The sequence below is a fragment of the Cololabis saira genome, chromosome 1 (genome assembly GCF_033807715.1).
Source record: "Cololabis saira isolate AMF1-May2022 chromosome 1, fColSai1.1, whole genome shotgun sequence".
NCBI classification, from domain to species: Eukaryota; Metazoa; Chordata; class Actinopteri; order Beloniformes; family Belonidae; genus Cololabis; species Cololabis saira.
Window position 1 is genome coordinate 26,465,017 of NC_084587.1, and position 23,532 is coordinate 26,488,548.

A 23,532-nucleotide genomic window follows, 5' to 3' on the forward strand; every position below is an offset into this window, starting at 1 on the left:
GTTTTAAGTGTAATGAGATTTTTTTTGACTAAAAATGAGACATTTTAACTAGAAATAAGACAAATATTCTTGTTAAGATTTTGAGTTTGTGCAGTTGTAGTAAAACAGAAAAAAAATAACTTATGAACTCAACAGCTCAATGCCATTTTCCATTGGCATCAGACTATTTTTTGACTCTCACAGTAAAACTGGACAAAGTGCGTCCCTTCTCAGCTCCATACGGGACGTACTTTAGTTTCTACTGAGATGTTCCACTCACCTTCTATCTGAGCCAGAACCTCCAGCTCGTCCGCATACTGGTCCTCAAACTGGTCTTCTATCTCGAACAGTTCGTCATATTCGTCCATTTCAGCTCATGCGGGTGCACTACCCAGGCCCAGGTGTAGTATGTGGCGTAAAATAATTCAGAAAATCCAGCTGTAGTTCCTTCAGTTTCAAGAGAAGTTACTTGCACAAACAAAGGTTCGCGGCAATTTTTTTTGTTGTGAATTATTACATCCGGGTTACGCGGACTCTGATTGGCTACTGGCCTGCACAGCAATGTCCCATCATGCACTGCTCCCAATGATTACAACCCGATTACAACTACTCATCTTTTTGTACAACTTAGTTATTTTACTAGGTAAATATCACCTACATACATGCAAATGGAATAACAGCAAACCCTCCATTGTACATCTGAAAAATGAATGTAAACTGTACTTTGCGTCTCTTAAACTGATGGGTGAAAAAAATCATATTGCCAAAGGCTTATATGAAACAGTCTTTGTTTCTTAATTTGTATTAATACACTTCCCATAGCTTGTCAGTAAATGTATCTTCTTTTCTTTTTTTTGCTCTCAACCCCCCCAAATGTTGAATATCTGTAGATAATTGATTGTATTGTTTCTGGTGCCCTTTACATACAGAATTTTGTTCGATAAAGTTTGTAAATTGCTCATACTTAAACTAAAATAATATGACCCAAGATTAATTTAATTAAAATAAAAGCCCACAATAACTAAAGCTGAATGTTAAATGTATGGAATAATTCCAATTTCTCACCAGACAGTGGTGCTATTCGACAGCTGGAACGCTTTATATTGCATATAGCTTTCCTGCTTGTCAAAATTACACTTTTGCTTTTCTTAACTTTTAAGTCATTTTTATCTTTCTTTTGTTATTCTTTGTCTTTTGATCTCGTTTGTGTTTTTCTGTAGTTGACAGCCCTTGACTGCTACTAAAGTTATTTATACAGATTTTTCTTGACATTCACGTAGAACTAATTGAAATTCTCCCAAATGTATTCATATCATAAAACATGCACCAAGAGAGCTTCAGATGGATGAATATATGTGGTGCATCATCACAGTTCTTAATTCTTCTAAAATTAAAGAGTGACGAATGGACAAATAAGTTTAGTTTTGAAATGTGTGTGTGTGTGTGTGTGTGTGTGTGTGTGTGTGTGTGTGTGTGTGTGTGTGTGTGTGTGTGTGTGTGTGTGTGTGTGTGTGTGTGTGTGTGTGTGTGTGTGTGTGTGTGTGTGTGAAATCGAATGCAGTGATTGGGAAAATACATTATCCCTATACATTACTATTCTTCTTCTTATTATTGATATGACATGAAACTTCATACTGAAAATTCCTGTTGGTTCAGAATATAAATTATACATGCAAATATAATTCCCTTTTCAACCCCATACCCAGATTTTATTGGTTACCTATGTTCAGAGTTTGACATTAGACGCCTGTTTTTACATGGTTACTTCATTTATGCACTTAAGAGTCTCCAAAGTGTCCAAAGCCAAACATGCACTTAACATCAGTGTTATGTGGAATGTTGAGCCTTGACTCAAATTCAATTTCCTCTGATATTTCTCATGTATGGTGGGCTTTCAGCTCATACATGTTATTGTGTTTGTGTGCACGTGTGTGATTGATTGAGAGAGAATGAGAGAGAGAGAGAGAGAGAGAGAGAGAGAGAGAGAGAGAGAGAGAGAGAGAGAGAGAGAGAGAGAGAGAGAGAGAGAGAGATTAATGATAATGTGTGTGATGTCAGGGTGTCTCCGTCACCACCATCTGCTCCTTATAGCAGACAAACACTTGAGTGTAACACTGAGTTAATTTCACATCCGGGAGTTCAATCCCCTCTTAATGCATCATTCCTGATGGACATTTTGTCCTTTTTTCCTGTTGCACCGGTGATTGGTTAACATGAAATATACAGTAGTATGTATAATACATTATGCTATTTTTCTTATATTTTATTTTGCATTTGTGGTTGTGGAAATTATCTTGCAGAATATATACACTGCAAGTCACAAACATCAGGAAATCCATCAGCAAAACCAACGTAATTAAAATTGTAGCAAAATATTTCGCTTTTTAAAAAAAAAAAAATTTTAAGGTATAATTGACTCTACAGGGTTAATCACATAACTTCAGTAGACCTACATATTAAAAAGAAAAAAGAAAAGAGAAGAAAGCTACTAGCTCCTACAAAACATTGAATTACACGGTAGACAATTACTGACTAAAATATTCACTAAAGTACATTTTATAATCCACTGAAAACTAGTGCCACACTAACATTAGTGGAAACCAATACCATCGTCGATTTTCCTGATCAGACTGACATCCCAGAATTTTAACTGACTTGACGTTGCACTATGGAGACCAAGAGTTTACTTCATTTTTTTTGGAGCTGTACATACATTGATGTCATATTTATTGCAATGTAATAGTCCAAATTCCTGCATTTCACATAAATAAATAATCAATTATACAATGAAAGACTAAAAGCCATTAATTAATGATAACTGCATTTCTAAATTATTGTTATTTTTGAGGTCAAGCCCAGAGTTCTTTGCCAATATTCACTTTACTAGATGTTCTAAATACAGATCAGATACCTGTGATGATTAAAAAGTGTCAATATATGAAGCTATAAACAGGCGTGAGACTGTTCTCACACACTTTCACTGACCCTATTAGCACCTTACGAGAGGTTTGTGTGTTTAGAGACTAATGATTATGAACTTGTCATTGCCAATGATTGACCGTCTGCAAGAGTGTGTCAGCGTGGACTCTTGTCCACATGAGCATCTGTTGTATTCCAGTGATCACCCATGCTCTGCACTCCATTATCCCCTAGCACAATGCGTGGGTGTCAGCGCTGCTGGTGCCACATTAAGGTGATGTGTTTAATCATCAATTCAACCAAGGAACGGCCCTCTGTACCCAGGCTTTACGGGAACACCGAGGGTCAGGTTGTAGCTCAGTCAAGAGAGGATTTTTATCAGGAGCTGCAGAGTGTGTTTGACTTAGTGAGCGTTAGATTAGAGTGAGTGCTAAAAGGGGAAACTCCTTTCATATTTTTTACAGGGTTTCGTAATTGCTTAAGTTAATGTCAAGGGCTTGATCAGATTTTGAATGCAAAAGATTGGATTTTGGAAGTGCCAGTTGTATTTCTCTGAACTACGAGGATGTCTAATTCCACCATGAACTTCTACACTGTGCCCCAGTCCTTCAGCTTCTCTGACATTATTGTCATAACAACATACTTTCTTCTCAACCTGGCTGTTGGCATCTGGGTAAGAACCGGAAATATAGATATACATATGCACATGTTTGGGTGTGTTTTTCAACTAATTCAGTGTTTTTTTCGTGGATTCTAATGAATACCAGTTCTCTTTCGTCAGTCATCCTGCAGGGTGAGCAGGAACACACTGAGTGGATATTTCTTGGCTGGGCGGGACATGGCCTGGTGGCCGGTGAGTCTGTTTCTTGTGACAGATCTTCAATTTTGTAACGTATCAAGCATATTCTGATATGCCTGGAGATCTGCACAGCATTGTTTGTACGGTGCAATACATCGTTTTTACATCTTACACAGTAAAACATACAAATCTCAATGGGCAAACAGTTAAATGTTATTTTGTTTAAGTAATCAGAAAGCAGTTATTTCAACTTTTGATTAAAAATAGTGGCAATCCACAACAAAATACATGTCAAGGCCCATCAAAGATTCCACTTCATTTATATTTCACTTCACTTCACTTCTATTGTAATTCGATTGTAATTCACATCATCCAATTTGTTAAAAAAATTTAAGTACAGAAGTAAGTAAAATAATAAGTCACTAAATAGACAGACAAGAGTGTCTTGGTAGAATAGTGATTGATATAATATATAATATTGAATTAGATTGGTTGGAAAAAAATCTTGAATAATCGTGATTAAGGCCGCTTGTACGTTTGTCAAAATCTAACTTAAGAAAATCAACAGATGACCATGCAGCAATGCTGTAAAGTAGAAGTAAAACAATTTCCACTAAGACAACATGAAGTGAGCCAACTGAACAAACAGCTTTGTCCTAAGGTGATAATGGCAGGAACATCAGGTTCATCTTGTGAAGGAGTGGTTCAGGAATCACAGCCCATTATATCCACACATGAACCGAATCCTGTATAAAACCTTTAGAAATAGAGAAGACGTTACACGGAAGTCCAATTCACCGTTCATCAATACCAGCCTTGCAGAGAGCTTGATATGCAACTTTTTTCTTCTATGTATTTTGTATTTCTAGGTATTTTGATTAAAACTATCTTGTTTTTAAATCCCAGACACCATGTAAGATGTGACTGAAAATAGAAAGCACAGACTTTAAAATCATTAAATAATAATTATAGTAATAGATTTCCCCAAACATACACAACTACGTGTTTCAGACATGAATAATCTTGCTTCACACTGGCGGCACTCTTCCACCTCTGTGTCATCTTTGTGAGTTATGAGATTAGTGGAAGTTTCATGCTTTTTATGATGCCAATTTCTGAGTGAAAATGGTTTTAGAAAGTTGTCAAAAGAAGATATGGTGCAACACGATTTCAAACAGGCCTTAATATTTCCCAGTCGGCCCCTAACATTTTACAGGAATCAAATTCGAGGAAATATATTCCCAGAAGTCCCACCTGACATTTAGTTCTAGTACTCTAGTACTATTTCAGTTAAAAAATAAATATTATTCTAACCCGTGGTTTAATTGTAGATTTTAGTCCTAAATCTTATTTCTTCCACATATGTAAGATCACAGTGGTTTATAATATTTTAATATAGCCCTTTTAATTGATTGAAACAAAAAGAAAAGAACAATCAGAATATTTTCTTCAATCACTGGTGTGCACAGATTGGATCTTCCCTCTTTGCCAGTTCGGAGGGCTCGGGTCTGTTCATTGGTTTGGCTGGGACTGGAGCTGCTGGTGGCATCGCTGTCGCTGGTTTTGAATGGAATGTGAGTCCTGGGCACATGTACACACTCTTTACTTACTCTCACTGATCTGTTAATAGCAGCCAGACGCACTAAGTATAAAAACTAATCTCCCTTTTGTATCTGGGAAATAACTCTGGATACGCTGCTTTGCAAGAGATCTGTTCGTACAGTGTAGTCTGTGTAAATGTCAACACCACGGGAGATGAAGTCCTGTGCAGGTTGAAATGAACTTCCCTTCGGCAGCAGCAGAGTCACCTTACAGCAAGGGCAGAAACACAACTTCTGGATACCAACATGCACTGGCATCAAACGTCCACAGTTACACTGAAAGAGTTAAAGTTTTTACAGAAAACTGACCAGCTAGTTTTTCCTCCTGAGCCGACTGTTGTTGACAGTATGTTATAATCTGTGTGTATTGTGTCCCCCCTCTCAGGCCACCTATGTGTTGCTGGCGCTGGCTTGGGTATTTGTTCCCGTCTACATCTCCTCCGGGGTTTGTCAGCACACACACGCAAAACACTTATGTAAGGGTGTGTGTTTTCTTGTTAAGGCTGGTTCAGCAGGTAAATTTAGGTGCCAAAAGACTTCACCTTTAGAAGGATTACCCGCCTTGTAAATTCCCCAAGAGGGTGTTTACGCTGCTCAGCAGTCACGACAACTCTCAAGAAAATCAAGCAATAAAAAAAATACAAGTAAATCAATGTTGGTTCATAATGTCATAGGAAACTAGAAAGACACAGCGAAGGGAACGTCTTTTGTTTTGCATCTACTGTGTGTTGACAGTGTCACAACGTGTTTTCAGATTGTGACCATGCCGGAGTACCTGGGACGGCGTTTTGGCGGAGAGAGGATCCGAACCTACCTGGCGGTCCTCTCACTGCTGCTGTCCATCTTCACAAAGATATCGGTACAAGAGCGATGCACATGCAGGCACACTGAGATATCAACAAGGTGAAACCTTGGCCCGCTCCGTTGACATGAGTGTTGCGTTTGTGCCTCCAGACGGACCTGTACTCTGGAGCCTTGTTTGTTCAGGTGTGTCTGGGATGGAACCTCTACCTGTCCACCGTCCTCATGCTGGTGGTCACTGCTCTCTACACTATTGCAGGTAGCAACAAGCACACACACTTACACAGTTTCCATTACTTTCTGTTTTAATATTTATATCTTATCGACGAAAAACTGATGCAAACATTCCTCCTGCCCTCTCAGGTGGTCTTGCTGCCGTCATCTACACAGACACTTTACAAACATTTGTCATGATAGTGGGTGCAATCATCCTAACAATAACCGGTACGTACGAATTCCCCCATTTCAAACAAACGGTGCAAACATATGCAATCATTAATCAGCAGTTGGTTGTTTTTTCTTTTAAAATAACGGCACAGCTTTTAACAAGATTGGTGGCTATGAGAACCTGGAGCGTGTGTACAGCATAGCGGTGCCCAGTAAGATTATCCCCAACAGCACCTGCCACCTGCCGCGGGCAGACGCCATGCACCTGTTCAGAGACGCCGTCACTGGAGACCTGCCCTGGCCCGGCATGACTCTGGGCCTCACCATACTGGCCACCTGGTACTGGTGCACCGACCAGGTACATCTCAACAGCAAAATGTCAATGCATTGTGCTTTCACTTTAAAACTTGCATCAGCAAGGAGGCAAAGTGGATGAAAAGCCAAAAAAGTCTGAATTCAGTTTCAAGCGGAAACCACCAGAGCACCAGTTATGAAGAAAAACATCCAACTATCCTAAAAGTGCAACATGTATAAGTTGTCACGAATAATTAGTAGCACGAAAAACCTACATTTCCAAATACATTAGTCCTCTGCAGATGCAGTGAAGCTGAAGTTCAAGTGCAGAACCAGGAAGTTCTTGAAAGAATAAAGGCAGACTTTGGTTTTATTTAGCGCCTTGCTTCGTTTGACTGCTTTACTAACAAGGCTGGATCCGCAAAGGAAAAACAGTTAGGCCCCACCCCGTTGCCCTGATTTAGTGAAAGAATGTTCTGCTTAAGGCAGGTCGGTGTCCCTGCTCTTCGTTGGGTCTAAGAGGTCACTTTGCTGAGATACTTGAAGAATGTAACCACTCGAAATCTGAAGCAGGAATCGAGGCCGTGAGAATCTGTCTCCACGGATTGCAGGGAAAAGATCCTGCTTTTCTCTTAAAAGGAGACTGACGGGAGAGTCCACGTGTTAGTCGTCTAAAGGACATGCACACATGGAGATGTAGATTTGTCAAAAAGTGCTGTGTTGAAAGCAATTTGGAGTTGGATGCCTGCTGATATCTGTTCTCGTTGGCATCTAGTTTGCTTCAATAAATGACCTCAACCAAATTTCCACCACGATACAGACTTAAAATCCCTTTACAAGTCAAAAAATGCAGATTTGCATTTTCCCAGCGACCCGAAAATACATGTCGGTGTTCATACGCGACCGTTAAATTGGATTATCTCCTGATCAGTTCACTGGTTCGTCAGATGGTGTAGAATTGAGTTATATTCTGTCACTGTTAATATGATAAAGCATCTTCAGGTACATTTCTTGGTTTGAGGACACAACAGTATTAGTTCAGCAACAGTCTGTAATTTTATTTAAAACAGTTACTGTTGGTCCCATGACAGTGCTTAACATTGCATGTGTCTACATTTGCGCAGGTAATCCAATTTAAACGGTAGCCCTGTCCTTCCACCATCTGTGATCAACCCTACCGCTATCAGCAGTAAAGCATGATTTGTATCAACCGGCAGATATAAAATGATATTGCATAACTCAGACAAGTCTTCACTTGCTGGATGTGGACACATTATACAGTCTAGCGAAGAAGAAAAACTAACGAGGTAATTCAGGGATACAGGATTGAGATGCCTTATTTGAAAAAAAAACAACAAAAAAACCTTAGCAAACACAGTACCAAATCTGTTAAGACTGATCATTCTACTACAGATACTAAGAATGTCCATGAAGTCTTGTTTGTGCATGTTTGTAAACACAAATATAATCTGATATGTCACTTTCCCCGCTGGCTCCATAGCCTGTAAAATTCTAATTACAATTAACGACATAGAGAAGTTTCCACAAATGAGGGTGTGATCAGTTTCTATGCAGAAAGTCTTGCATAAAACCCCTCTGCACACCTGTGCTGGTCCACACTTCTACCTGGCAGCCTTATGAGTCTGAGACGCTTTCTTCTGGGACGCTCCCCCTCGCCCTTTCAAGTTTTTAAAGTTGCTGATTTTTGAGAGAGAGACTCCAAGTAAGCCCGATTGTTCGGCTGGCAGCTGCAGCGGTGCGCGATCCGCCTTCCTGTAGCCCGGGCTGTGTCGCCGTGGCGACCGCCCCGAGCGGGTCTCTGCCCGCTGGTGGGCTGAGTCGGGCTGCCCCGTTTGACCTTGCCAGTAGCGGTGTCCTCCTATCACGTGGCCAGCTGCTCGGGAGGGACGATGAAAGCTCCCTGGTTTTGCAATGATGACTTTGGGTGCTCTCGTTCTCGCATCACGAGCCGGAGATGTTGAGGTCTGAAACAGCTGCAGAGCAAAAGAGGAAGCAGAGCGATGAGTAGGCTGTCCACTATCAGTTTTTACCATGGAGTACCACAAGGATCAATCTTGGGCACCTTACTATTCAATCCTTATATTCCCAACCATTTTACCTATTTTTTCTGCAATAATTCCTAGATTGACTTTGTCTAAGTTTTAAATGATAGTACAAATGAACTTGTAGCTCTAATAAGTTTTTTTCATCATTGTTTTGGACAGAGTTAATCAACATCTCCACAACAAAGTTGCCCTTCTTAAACACATTTCCTTCCACAAATATTTAGTTGCTTTGGATAAAAGTGTATAATATTGTAAGAGGACTTCGGTACCACTTTCATTGTGAAGTTGTAAAGGAGTGTGAATAAACCTGACGAGAAGCACATCATTAAGATAAGGAAGTCTATAAATGTTTATGACTCTCAGTAAGGCTTCCCACAGACATGCACATTCTAAACAGCTAAATCATGGTCCTGAGGACCAGGCTAGACCACTAGGTCAGACCAATCATTCGTAACTTATCATTTTCTACAAAATCACATAGAATGCATTATTGAATAAAGAGTTAAAAGAGGAGCCCAAAGTTTGTCTGCTGACTTCCCTCATCATTATTTGTCCAATAAAAAGAATTCAAAAAAACTCAACTCAGATGATTGAAAGGATCGTTTTACCAGGTAAAATGAAAGTTAAAGGTTTCCTCGAGTTGACGAAAGGTATAATGATAAGAGTGAGTGCAATCAAAAATACACTGAAGAATCCAGTTAAATACGCAGATCCCAGTCACCTAGGCTATGTTTTATACAACCGCTGTTGTCTGACATGATAATACATGTTTTTATAATACATCTATAAGACAGCTCTCCTTATAAAAGGATTTCAGTGTTATGCCTTACTTGATGTAGTTCCCAATCTTTTAATGACTAAATAAATAAGCAAAAATCACTTAAACTGTCAGTCATTCTGAAAGGAATGTCTGAATAAAGAGGTGGAAAGATTAATTCCCCTTTAAGTCCCAGACTGGAACTCAAACCTGGCCCTTCATCTGCTGTACATGTTGTTGTCTGTTCAACCAGCTGAAATACCTGAATGTTGTCACTTTTAAATATGAATGCTATGTATCTCACATGTTGAGGGAAAAAATAACATTTCCCGATGTCTCTGTTTTGGCAGTTTCCAATGAACTAGTGGTTAATGGTTACTCTAAACTGCAGTACCAGAGTTGAGGTCGAGAAAAATATTCACCACACAGTCATATTTAGTGTTTCATGAAAAGAATAAAAATATACAGTTAAATATTTGTCTTCTATCAAATTGTTTGGGTTTCACGCCTTTTTATTGCCACCAAGTCAGTATTCAGCTGTTCTGTGTGAGTGACCAAAGGCCAGTCGCATAAATCAAGTTAAAGCTGTCTTGTGCATTAAAGGGAGGCTTAAAAATTGAACCAAACAACATGGAGGAAAAGGTTCTTTGTCTCATATGTTTAACGCTAATTTTTTTCAAGTTTGCAAGACTCTGCAAGACTCTACTCCCTTTATTTTCATGCAAGCTGTTCTTTCCTCAATACCCGTTAAAGTAGATGACTCAAATAAACATAACATGAATGGTTCATGCTAGATTGACATTCTATGACACAGTATCTGATTGGTTTAATGATAAACGACTGAAGAAAAAAAGAAAAGAAAAAAGATAAACAACTGATTCCGCGCTGGCTTTCAAAACTGTGGCTGAACAGGACCCCTGGGGGCTTGATTTGGTTGTTTTTCAAGGTACTTTGCTCAGGAAAATACATTCAGAAGTTTTCAGATGTGACTTTATTACCTGATTGAAAGCACTGATGATTTTTTATTGATCTCCGTGTTGAATTTAACGGAATTCTGTTGATAAAAATCTTATAATGCTTAAAGTGACAACATATCAATGCTTTTTCCTACCAACAACCTAAATATGTAAATGATCCAATTTCTTTAGCAGAACATTTACCCACAAAATATACAGGAAACACAATCTTCAATAATATCTACAAAGTCTTATTTATCACCAAGCATTAAACAAGATATTATAAGATCCATAGTCATTTTCTCATTTGAGATCTTGGATTAAAAAGTCGGTAATTACCGGTAATAACTGCATTTATCAGAAATATTTTGTAAATCATTGGTATGATACGAGTATAAAAGAAATGAATCATCTTTACTTTTATCATCTTATAATCATAAGATAATCATCTTATCTTTTACTCATCTGCCTCACTCTGTTCACAAAAGTCAAGCAAGATTGACGGACAACTACACAAGCAAACCCAGAAGTTTAGCTCCAATCTGGCAAAATCATGTTACAACTGACCAGGAACAAGAAGCAAAACTAATTGTGACATATAAAGTTGTTTTTTGAATCTTTTTTTCCCAGGTTAATTATGCCCTCAGTGCTGTTTTGATTGTGTGATAGCAGAAGTATCATAAAAAAATTTTTACTTGGAAATAAAAGATAAAATTCAACAATTAACAATTTTTAAAACCCCACCATAACATTTTATTAATTTCTGTATATACACACACACACATATATATATATATATATATATATATATATATATATATATATATATATATATATATATATATATTTTTTTTTTTTTTTTTAATGTTGTGCATATAAGTGACTTTTCTCTTTTTCTGTGACATTTTTCATTTTTGTTTATTTATGTTATATATAATTGCAGCTTTTTTATCTCTTTTTTTGAAAACAATGATTTAGTAATAATTTCATAGCAAACAATTAACTGTCATCAGTTTTTCCTAATTCTGAATCGTTCCATTTTAGAAACGCACCACACATGTTAACTGTAATTATCAATACTTTATTTCACCTTGTGTGTTTTTGAAAAGTCCTTAAATAGGTGTTCATGTGCAGGTTATCGTACAACGGTCCCTGTCAGCCAAAAACATGAGTCACGTAAAAGGAGCGTCAATCTTCGCGGGATATCTGAAGCTGCTGCCTTTCATATTCATCGTCCTCCCTGGCATGATCAGCCGAGCTCTCTATCCAGGTGCGTGCACACAGATATGGGTGGACAAGGGCAAGCATCTACATGCACCTTATAATCGGGGGAGGGGGGGCATATTTAGTTTCAGCAGGTTGGGGCTTGATTGGCTATCTGTTATGAAACAGAGTGATTTTGGCTTCAGTTTATATAACAAGTAAAGGTGTGGAGTTTTCCTGCAAACTGTTTATGACTAACAAAACGTCTGGGAAAACCTCCACTTCTTGTGATGACTTGTTAAGGATTAAACCAGTTTTCAAGATTAGGTAAAACATTTTATTTAAGGCTGTAAGTAATTGTTTCCTTGGTAAGGAATTGTGTTTTGATGTCTTTTGTAATGACCTAGTTAACCTTTCAGACTACAAAATGTAGGATTATTATAAAAAGAAAAAAAAAAACATGCCACTCTTCTAAAGTTCACAGTAAGATGTTGCTAATAGGGATGTTAATAATTAATCGATTTTCGATTAATTGCCGTTATGAAATTACCCGATTAAAATTAACGATTACAATTAATCTATTTATTTATTTATTTTTTTCGTTTAATTTCACCAGCTGGTATTACGCCCGGACCACATTTAATGCGACACAACGCGGCGCGCACATAAAGTTAGAAGAAAGAGATGTATGTTTGGTTTTAGTAACATCATGCTCAGGCAATGAGTCTGCAATGGCCCAGACGGGAGACACATGTAGCTCAGTGCTTAACTTTTATTTTTAATCCACACTTTATATTATATTCCTTGTGGTACAAAAATGTCTTTTTGTTACTTTTGTATCAAATAAATATTTGATTAAGGAATACATTAAAATGTCCTTTGTATTTTATATAAGCAAAAAAAATTATGTTTGTATCTCAGATGGGGGAAAAACGCCGCTTATCAACTAATCGATGATCGATCGATAAGGTTATCAACTGTCAATTAATGAAATAATCGATAATTTGCATCCCTAGTTGCTAATGCTTATTTTTATATTAGCAACTCTCCAAAAATCCAAAGAAACTCAGTTTACAAGTGTACGTTAAAAAGAAACAGTTTGCTGGAATATGCCATTTTTGCTGAACCAAGTACATATAATGTGACAAAACGTGAGAATAAGATGAAAAAATGTGAAATGTCACAAACAAGAAAAGGCAACTGATTCGAACATTTGAGACTTGCATGATATTTTTTGTTCAGTAACTGACTTATTCTTCACTTTGGGAACATTAGTATTAGTCCTCACCTGTCCTATGTGTCTGTGAGGGGAGGGCACGTGTCCGTGTCTGCGCAGCTGCTGCGACTGACGGATGAGGGCAGCGCCGTCCTCTGACTGCTGGGGCTCCCGCAGGTCCAGCATGCTCTGAGAGAAGCGTGCCATCATGTTGAGTCCGTCTCCTTGACGACTCCCTCTGCCTGACCCTGCCTGTACTCCATTGGCCCGTGCGTCAACTTGCTCCTGCTGTGAACAGTCAAAAAACTCCTCATCTGATACTGGGGAAGCACTTGAGGGGTCTTCATTGACTCCTCGGTCACATATGACCTTTGTGCTGTCTTGACTACCCTCATTACTTCCAGAGTCCCCGTCCTCGTTCCTTGATGTTAAGCGAATGCGACCTGGCTTCTGCTTCCTTGATATTCGCTCTTTGTTTAGACTTTCTAATTGGTCCATTTTTTGTAGAGTAACCTGGGCTTCCACAGGATGCTCTGACAAGGTGGGATCTATGATTATCTGCAGGGTGCGGGGTTTAGGGACAGGAGGTGCTGCAGGAGTCTGTCTTTGATTGTCCGTAGGTTGCATCTCAGCATTAACTTTGGATGGTGGTGTGGAGGCGTGTGCGTTTGGCTCTTGTGCATCTTGTGTTGAAGGTGTGTCGGACTGTTGAGGGGAATCTGTGGCATCAGTTTGGTCTTTATTCTGAGCTGTGTTTGTTTTTAATTGATTGTTGATTGGACTCATGGGATTAGATGCTTTCTGGTTTGTATTCTCGGGCACCTTTTCCTCTTTTTGAACATCTTTTGGATGATCATGACTTGCAGCAGGTTCCTCGGTCTGGGGTGGTACAGCCAGTGGTGAGCTGAAGCGTATGGCACTACTAACTTCAAACCTTTCCGACCTCTGTAAGTGAACTTGATTGGCCCTCCTTTCATCCCTGATGTTGATAAAACCAATCACATCACTTGGCGGATCTGGTTCCGGCCAGATGGGCAGGTACGGGATCAAGTATGCCTTCTCCAAATGAGCCAACCCAGGATGCAAAGGGGGCTCTTCAATAACCTCCTTCAGACGTCCTTTCATTATTTTCAGTCCAGTGGGATTCTGGGAATTTGAGTTCTTGTTGCTGGAGTTCTGGTCAGAGGAGGTGGGACTTGTGTGGGTCCCTGCGGCAACAAGAGCATATTTGGGATTGATGAGCTTCCTCGCAACAGCAGCTGAAACAGGAGCAGGCGCCGCCTGAGGGACAGGGTCAGGGACCGGTTCGTCCACCATGGGAACTTTGTTGAGGGAGACGCCTCTGGACATGAGGTAAAGATCACGAAACTGCATGTCGAAGGTCTCCACTGCCTGTCCGGTGACCACGGTGATGAGGTGACGATCCAAGCGAGACGAGGACCAGGTAAAGCTGGAAAACAGGAAATAAACTGTGATGCTTTGTCTGCAGGTTCAAAATAGTTTTGAATCAACACGTCATGTAGATCACCTCTAACTTAACAATTTTTAATTCATCACAGTTTAATTATTACACCAAATTACTACGTGAAGTGATGCATCACATAGTGCTCTTTGATCACACTGCATAAATAATCCACTTCCAAATTTCCTCTTCAACTTCTCGGAGGAACATTTACTGTATTTCAGCACTGAGTGTCCAGAAATACAGGTATACAGACAGTTAAGGGTGGGTGAGAGGTTTCTGTCTGTGTGAGATGTTAAATATGACTAATTTACAGAAACTATATTTTGCTGATAACAATAAGACATGCTAGAAAAAAACACACTATTTATACGCTCCATATTCCAGGCACCATGTGTAACAACAAGTAAGAAGCAGCGCTCCACTTATTAATTTTAGTGTTCTCCACTGGTTAGATTAGATAAAGATGCAGAGCTGTTTAATGCTGTCAATTTAACTATCTTCCACACTAATAAAGGAAAATGCCAGAGCTGTGCAGTGGCTTAATGAATCACTATATCAGTGACAACTTCTACACTGCAATCTTGACACTGACACATTACCGTCCTAATTTTAGAAACGCTCATAAGACACTGAGAACAGTGTCTGGCTCTGTTACCATTAAATCCTCCTCTCTGTTCACCAGCTTGCTGCTAACATTTGCTGTCAACTATTTTCTACCGAGCAGGAAATGCACGGGAGGGGGGGGTACCAGTATTTCTGCACACTCAGTGCTGAAATACAGTAAATGTTCCTCCGGTAAGTTGAAGAGGATATTTGGAGGTGGAACATTTATGCAGTGTGATCAAAGAGCACTAATTGCAAAAAATGCTAATTAATGTGACTCTAAATATATAAATAGCTCTGAAGACACTGAATACTAACCTGTATGAACCAGAGATGGCTTTGTCTCCATCTACGAGGAGAAACCTCTGGCTCAGCGAGCCACGCACCTTCTTTGCCAATCGCGTGAAGAACTCCACGCCTCCACAGCAGCGTACTCGTAGATTCTGCGGCACATGCACGAAAGACTTATTACCATGTAACTTTATAGGATTTGGTACTGACGGACGAGAGGATTCCAATACACAAAGAGGAAATAAAGGCAACAATGGCATGGGGGAGACTGAAAAGACTGAGTTGCTTTGTTGCTCAAGACTCGATGGCCAAACTTTAACACCATGTCCTGTGTTGAGTGACTGTACAGGTTAAAGCATGGACTCGGTCTGTGTAGGTGCATGCTTCTTTGACACACCCTGTGGTGTTTGTCTTCATCTCTGTGATAAGGGTGTGGTTCCACGCTAAGCGTCGGTTCTGTGTGAAATCTCACGGGGGCAGCTATAAATGCTCAGACTCATATTGGAGAGGAAAGATAAGAAACGGCTTCGAAAGAGAAAGGAGGTATGCGCATTAAGGCTGTGGGGAAGGAAGAAGGCGAGTTGAGAGAGAAAGTGATCGAGAGAAAGTAAAAGTGAGCATGCCTTGATTAACTGCCTGCAGCACAGACAGGCTTCTGCTCAGTATCTTGATGTCCTCCAGTCCAAAACATTTAGAGAATCCTCCACCTAATTAAGTATTTTAGGTTAGCACTTAAGCCACTCTAACTCAGAGAGGCATATAATAACAAAGAAAAACCAGTCAATGGGAAACTTGCTGCCGCATGCAACTTTCAGGCCTGGAGGCGAGGGCATGTCTGCTTGCATCAATCATGTGCATTATCTCCAAATATTTCCCTGTCACAGGTATTACTTCATTTCAGTTATCGAACTATAGTACGTTAACTGCATTTTTTTCAAAGTGTTTTTTAAATACATTTAAAAAAAATTCCACTACTGCGATCCTATCATGAGTAGGCGTCTGTCCAACAGCCTTAACAAAATATTATCTGTTCACATATGTGCGTCAGCATACAAACCTTTAGGTGGCCACGGTGCATATCAGCTCTGCCACACATGGAAAGAAAGCAGGGGACAGCAGCTATGTCAATGATTATGTACACAGGGATTCTGCGTTTGTAGGATGCATCCAGAAGATCTCGAAAGATATCCACGTCTGTAAACACATCCATGACCACAGCGATCACCTACACACACACACACACACACACACACACACACACACACACACACACACACACACACAGGGGAAAAACATGCACGGAAAACCAGAGCTGATGTTAGTGTTTCCTGGTTTGAGGGCGGGTTCAATTTAAGCTGCTCTTATCAACGATATCAAACCCATTAAAACCCACAAAGGAAGTAGAGTACCTGTGAGAACTAGCTATGAACAATGAATTATAACAACGCTGTGTAGAAACTAGATGTTTCTTTTGGAGACTGTAAGACACAAAGAATTTTCTGCAGAGTGGTGTTAAAATGTGACTTGTCTGGAGGTTGTGTGTTCTTCTACGGCAGGAACACTACAGGCAGGATGGTACTATTTAAATAACGAAAGGGTTGAAAATGGAGAACTTAGTGATTAAAAACTAGACAACAAATGTTTAAAACTGATTTAATTCGGAAAATCCTTGTGTACAATGAAACGCTGATGTGCCAGAGGTAAAAAATCTAGAAGTAAAACCATGTTGTGTCTTCCACTCTGAGTCTGGGGACTCAGAGTGTTTTCACTTTGAACATTAGCAGTTTACGTAAAAAGACTTGAAGTTTTGATGTTTCATTTGTTTCTCCTGTGTAATGTGTCAGCATTACTGTAAAAGAACTCAGGGTGATGAACACGATGTTAGCATGCAACACCTGTTATGTCAGTGCATATTTTTCCATAGACACGTCAAGCTCAGACTTATATCATTCAGACTTTGGTGTGTGCATGTTTGAAGTAGGTTTGCAAGATGTATATAACACCTAAATGGACACAAACTTGAGATCTGGGCAGGTATGATTTGGATACATTGGATTGAATTCAGTCCAAAGAAGCCTGTGTCAAATTAACTTTACCTCGTTTATCTCTAATCTTTTAACTCAGGCCTACGTGCTCTCTTAACTGCACTTATTCTTCAGTTTACCATGTTTCCTTTGGCTTGATTGCTTTTCCTCAGTCATAAGAAGCTTTGGATAAAAGCATCTGCTAAATGGTATATCTAATCTGCTTTACTGTGAAGTGTGTGAAAACAGCCAAGATAGTAAAACCTTTGATCAAATAAAACGCTTTTGTTCGTTTAGAACAGTAAATAATGAACTAAGCTTTTAATTTAATTATAGCAACTAATTTGATGATTATATACTTATTATAACCACTCAGACCCAATACTGGTCACTAAGTTTGTTTTTGTATTGGACTTCACTTCAGTAAAATGTTTTTGTTTTTTTTAATACATTAATGGGGGGCCAAATATAAGTACCAAAAGTCCCAGCATCAAGTAAAGTACAGAGAATAAAGAGATACACAGAGGAAACAACGCATGTAATTGTTTAGTGGTTTGTGTGATATTCTTGGTATCTTTTGGTGGAGACACTGACTACCGTAGTTTCAGACTGGTTTCCCAGTTACCTTCTAAAACTTGAGAGCCTAAAAAAGAAAGTCATACGTGCCATGTCTTGGACTGCTATAGATACTCCCACTCGCCCACTCTTCTATTGCCATGGTCTTCTAAGACTTACTGAAATCAATCTCTTCCATAATGCTTGCATAATGTTTGAAGTTGTAAATGGTCTAAACCCCAGACTGATCGGCCTGCTCCCTATCTGCCCCCCCCAGCACCAACACCAAACCAGGAACAAACACCTCACAACAGCGTTTACCGGTACATTGCACTGGTATGAGTGTTGTCTGCAGGGCCTCAGATCTGGAACAGACTTGATGACGATCTGAAGATGCTGTGTTCTCTCTCCATTTTTAAAAGAAATCTAAAAGTAAATTTACTGTCTACCTATTTATAAAATACCCTGGCTACATGACGGAGATATTGGGATGACTGTATGAATGATTGTATGTATTTGTATGTTTGATTGTCTGTATTGTAATGTCTGCTGTTTTTCATATTCCCAACGGTACCACATTGCACTGTAAATTTCATTTTTTCATCAACTTTGGGCCCCCTCCCAAAAGCTTTCAACAGCTTACTTTGGGGGACCCATTCATACATGCCAAAGGATCATTATTGATGTCTGATTGGCCTCAATTGTATACGTTTATTTTAATGGCTATGTATGAATAAACTAAACTTGAAACTTGAAACTAGTTCCAGATGTGTTGTAAACAGAGGTGGGTAGTAACGAGTTACATTTACTCCGTTACATTTACTTGAGTACGTTTTGGGAAATGTTGTACTTTTAGGAGTAGTTTTGAATCACTATACTTTTTACTTTTACTTGAGTAGATTTGTGAAGAAGAAACTGTTACTCTTACTCCGCTACATTAGGCTACGTTGAGCTGTTACTTTTCTTTTATCCCTTTTATCCGCGTACGCGTCAATCACTGAGTGATTCTTTGGGAAAAATGTTTGTTTTTGCATGTTTTGTCACATTTACACAGACTCAAACACACACAGAGTTTCTATGAGTTCATGAGCTTGTTCTAGTTCTGCCTGGTTAAAAAAGAAAAGTACAAAGGCTTGAAATGTTGTGCTACTTGTTTACTACTTTATTATTTATTAAAGTACTTGAATTTACTTTAAGATTATTTTAATTTAAGCTATTTTTTATTTTAATTTATTTTATTATTTTATTGATTTAATTTCCCTGAAGATGATTATTTTTCACTTTTGTCTGTTTGAATGGTTGTGTTAAAAAAAAAGACGTTACTCAACAGTTATTCAGTACTGTCTTGAGTAGTTTTTTCACAAGTACTTTTTTACTTTTACTCAAGTAATTATTTGGATGACTACTTTTTACTTATACTTGAGTCATATTATTCTGAAGCTACTACTTTTACTCAGAGGTGGACAGAGTACTCGACCCCAGTACTTGAGTAAGAGTACAAATACTACTGGTCAAAATTTACTCCATTACAAGTAAAAGTAGCTCAGTCAAAATATTACTCGAGTAAGAGTAGAAAAGTACTTGCTTTTAAAGGTACCTAAGTATCCAAAAGTAAATGCTTTTAAATTTACTTTAAGTAAAAGTAAGAGTAAGAGTAAGAGTAAATTTCTTATTTTCCACATCAGTAAATTACTATATTTGTTCTAAATTAATTTAAGGATCTTTTAACTCTTGTTTCTGAGAATTAACTCTTTGAAACCAGCTGCACTATAGTACTTTTCAGCCTTCCTAGAAATGTACTCGAGTAAAAGTAAAAATATTTGTCTTGGAAATGTATTCAAGTAAGAGTAATAAGTACCAAAGAAATCTAATACTCAAGTAAAGTACAAATCCTCTGGATATGTACTTAAGTACAGTACTCAAGTAAATTTACTCCGTTACTGTCCACCACTGCTTTTACTTGAGTACAAACTTTGGCTCCTCTACCCAGCTCTGGTTGTAAACCTCCACCACCATATCTCCTCCACCTACCTTCTGGGCTGATGCGATGCTCTTCCGCACCACCTCCTTGATGTGCGTGTGTCCGTCAGCGGGCGGCTGCGTGTGCACGCTGACCCGGGTGACCCCTCGGTAGGAGATGCATTCAGGCCACCCCAGGTCCAGCTCGGCGACAGAAGCCTCAGACCGGTCCGGCCAGTACTGCAGCGACACCTCTTCAGCCTCTTCTCCTCCGGGCCCCGGAGCGGGGCTCCCCGCCGCCGCCGGGCCATGAGGCGTCTCCGGCTTCTGGTGGAGCTCGTGCCCCGGCCGGTAGGCCTCTGCCGAGCCCTTGATGCGCTCCAGCTCCGGCTCCGAGAGGAAGTCCCGGACGTCGTGCTGGCGGAGGTGGTCCGTGAACGCCTCACGGCCCTCCGCGATGAGCGCCTCCAGCGCCAGCCGCTGCTCCTCGCTGTAGAAGAACTCCGGCTTGCCCTCGCTCACCCGCCAGTTCACGTGGTTGTCGTCCAGACACTGGACCTGAGACAGCGCCATGGCCCCCGGGCAATAAACAGTTAAGCAGTAAAAAAAAGAAAACACTATGATAAAAACAAAAAACAAAAAAAAAAAAACGACTATGACCCACTTTCCACTTGAGGGTCAAGCCTCCAATAGGTGCGACTTGTCATTACGGTCCATTCACAGTCCGCGTGATCTGGGCTCGTGTGGCGTGGAAAACGGATCCGATCAATGAGAAATAAGAAAAAAAATAAGCCGGCAGTTTCCCCCAGCTCTGGCCCGGATCTCGGGTGACTGAGCGTGTGACTCAGGTGGAGTCTGAACAAAGCCCGCACGCCCCGTCACGCCCTTCACCTGCGGAGCTTTTTAATGCTGCGTTCCATTTACCTCGGAACTCGGAACTCGGAACTGGGAATAACGTCACAGCCGAGTTATCAGCGTTCCAGTTACAAAGTAGGTAAACAAGTTTGTAGTTCGCATATACCACATGAAAAATGTAAATTACACTATAGCAGCATATATATGCCGAACAATACTTGAATACGACTGATTTAGTGTGACCAAAACTAGAATGAAGTGCTACGAATTTTTACAGAGCTCTCTTCTACTGTTTACCACCGGGGCAGCCATCTTGGAATGTGAACTCGGGGGTGGTGAAGACTCTCCCACTTTCCCAGTGGGAAATCCCACTTCGAGGGGCGTTCCAGTTGAAAATTCCGACTGGGAACTGGGAAATCCCCACTTCCGAGGACAAATGGAACGCGGCATTAGGCTTCACGCGTCACCCGCAGCCGCTCCAGCCTCTGTCAGGCAGCTGTTTCCAACTCACAGTGACTCAGTCCAAAAGCAGGAACTTCAGATACAGACAGAAGCCCTTATTCCTCCTTTTCACATATGTGTCGAAACAGCGTGTGATTCAGTCCAACTTTAGTGCTGACGAATCACTTTTCCTCTCCAGTTCCTCAGGGCAGTCGGGTGACTGCAGGCGTTTACAGATGTTCAGCCGGGTGCTGTTGCTCGAAAGTTTTCACAAACGTGGCACGAAACAGTCTCAATCCTGACGGGTTTACGTCAGCTTTTTATTTTCCCCCTATAAACTTACTCTAAAAAGTGTTGGTGGAGGTCCTGCGGTGCGTCTGCCGGAGTCCGAGCCTGGAATCCGGCAGGAAGCGGAGTCGCCGGGGGCAGAGAGGCGGAGTGTCCGGTAGTTGGTTGGAAAAGAGAGGCTCCAAACCAAAACCCCACCCTCTGGCCGGGACGGAAGCACAGCGATCTGGTTGCTCACCCCAAATAATAATCAATAAACAAGGACTTACTTACCACAGACGGTGTAATAACTAATCCAGTGCGCTTTACTTAACAACAACGTTGTGTGTTTATCTGCTGTGATAACACGAGATTGACTTGACAGCGCCCTAAGTGAAGAGATTTCATTTGAAAGAAGAAACATAATGATTTTGTAGCGCCTCTCTAGGGTATTGAGCTATAAGTCAGAGCAGTGGCGTCAATTCAGTGGAAGCTAAGGTATGGCAAGGTTACGAGTCACAGAACTTAACTAGAGTATCAATCAACACGTCCAGCAAATACTCATCACAGAAGTCTGTTATGGAGCTTATCTGTGTGGTCAAGAAAATCTTATTTCTAGTTAAAATGTCTAATTTTTCAAAAAATCTCATTACACTTAAAACAAGAGTCATCACCAGAAAAATAACTTATTTGATATTTTCACCTGTTTCAAGTAAATTTTCACTTGAAATAAGTAGAAAAATCTGCCAGTGGGACAAGATTTATCTTCTCATTACAAGCAAAAAAATATTGTTCCACTGGCAGATTTTTTCACTTATTTTAAGTGAAAATCTACTTGAAACAGGTGAAAATGGTTGTTTTTGAGTCTTGTCTTAAATGTAATGAGATTCTTTTTGACTAAAAATTAGACATTTTAACTAGAAATAAGACAAATATTCTTGTTAAGATTTTGAGTTTTTGCAGTGTATAATAACTAGTGAAATCGATCATGTTGTTCTGATTTGCATTTGTAGTTATTCTATATGTAATAGAATAATCAATACAAATAGACACAGCGTAATTCCATAAATGTATTTAAAAAACAAACATTTACATTTTCCCTTGAAGCCAAGGTGTGGCGGCTGCCATACCTTGGCATACCCAATTGACGCCCCTGAGTGAGAGGTGGCTAACCTGAGGTCTTTTCTCCTCAAAACAAAAATATTGGGTTTTTGTATCAAACTTAAAAGATTACCCCCAAAAGTGCTTGTGGAAACTTATTTCCTTAATAATTCGAATGTTAAATCCAATAATCAAACCAGTTTAAAGAAAAATAAATCGTTTACTCAAAAACTTGGATTCAAAACAGATAAAGTAAACAGTTTTGTCACAGACCTCCACAAAATGAAAAATATAAGACACTTTAAAGGGTCCCCTTGAACACAAAACTAAAGCACATGCAATTTAAAGTGATTAACCACTTTTTTTTCTCTTCAATCTCAAAGGCTATTTATTTTGAAAAGAACTTATGCACGCTAATTAATGCCTTTTTAATTCTCAAATATCCACAGGGCTACAATTTCCTGTCTGGAACAGATACTCAATATATCTTTCTATTGCTGCAGCAGCTGGTTAATGTGTATCACAGAAAGATCAGCTGGATTTTCCAGTGATAAAGCATCGTGATAAATAACTAATGGCTGTCTTTACTGGGGTTAATACACATGAAGATTACCGGTAACTTGAGGTTTAGGGTTACTACCTATACAAAGGTGCACCAAATGGGCCATTTTCCCTTGTAAATCTACATTTTGTTATTCCAGACAAATGTGTTGTAATCTTAGTCGATTGCTGCTTATTGTGTTTTAGGACAAGTTTATCAAAGACATTTTTCCTCCGTGTCTTATATTTCATGACAACGTACGACCTGCCCAAATGGAACTTAACTTAGAGAATAATTATTTGGTTGAGAGTAAAATGAGAATCAAAACATGTTCGGGTTTGAACAGCAGAATAAAAGTCAGACATAAAAAAGGAGTTGAAATAAGATCTATTCACACCCACAATTGATTTGCCTGCAGCTCTGAGTAAGATTAGTAACCCAAAGAGGAACAT

The 23,532-nt window shown here is 39.6% G+C and overlaps 3 protein-coding genes across 3 annotated transcripts in view; 1 reads left to right on the forward strand and 2 right to left on the reverse strand.

Moving 5' to 3' along the window:
- chtf18 (CTF18, chromosome transmission fidelity factor 18 homolog (S. cerevisiae)) overlaps window positions 1–473 on the reverse strand; it is a 15,906-nt gene extending 15,433 nt beyond the window's left edge. Inside the window, exon 1 of the mRNA XM_061719445.1 lies at window positions 260–473. Within this exon, the coding sequence (XP_061575429.1) occupies window positions 260–347 (88 nt within the window). The 5' untranslated portion in view covers window positions 348–473. The remainder of the gene's footprint in view (window positions 1–259) is intronic.
- A 2,902-nt stretch (window positions 474–3,375) lies between these two features.
- The window catches only part of slc5a10 (solute carrier family 5 member 10), a 28,675-nt gene continuing 8,518 nt past the window's right edge, over window positions 3,376–23,532 (forward strand). The window contains exons 1-9 of the mRNA XM_061719492.1: window positions 3,376–3,571; window positions 3,680–3,751; window positions 5,167–5,271; window positions 5,684–5,743; window positions 6,053–6,157; window positions 6,253–6,358; window positions 6,463–6,536; window positions 6,632–6,844; window positions 11,694–11,829. Of these exons, the coding sequence (XP_061575476.1) occupies window positions 3,464–3,571; window positions 3,680–3,751; window positions 5,167–5,271; window positions 5,684–5,743; window positions 6,053–6,157; window positions 6,253–6,358; window positions 6,463–6,536; window positions 6,632–6,844; window positions 11,694–11,829 (979 nt within the window). The 5' untranslated portion in view covers window positions 3,376–3,463. The remainder of the gene's footprint in view (window positions 3,572–3,679; window positions 3,752–5,166; window positions 5,272–5,683; window positions 5,744–6,052; window positions 6,158–6,252; window positions 6,359–6,462; window positions 6,537–6,631; window positions 6,845–11,693; window positions 11,830–23,532) is intronic.
- fam83gb (family with sequence similarity 83 member Gb) lies at window positions 6,387–21,508 on the reverse strand. Its single transcript, XM_061719479.1, has 5 exons — window positions 19,948–21,508; window positions 16,395–16,562; window positions 15,365–15,489; window positions 13,051–14,428; window positions 6,387–8,774 (listed from the first exon to the last, which is right to left on the reverse strand). Exons 1-5 carry the CDS (start codon window positions 20,446–20,448, stop codon window positions 8,403–8,405), a joined length of 2,544 nt encoding a protein of 847 aa, XP_061575463.1. The 5' UTR covers window positions 20,449–21,508; the 3' UTR covers window positions 6,387–8,402.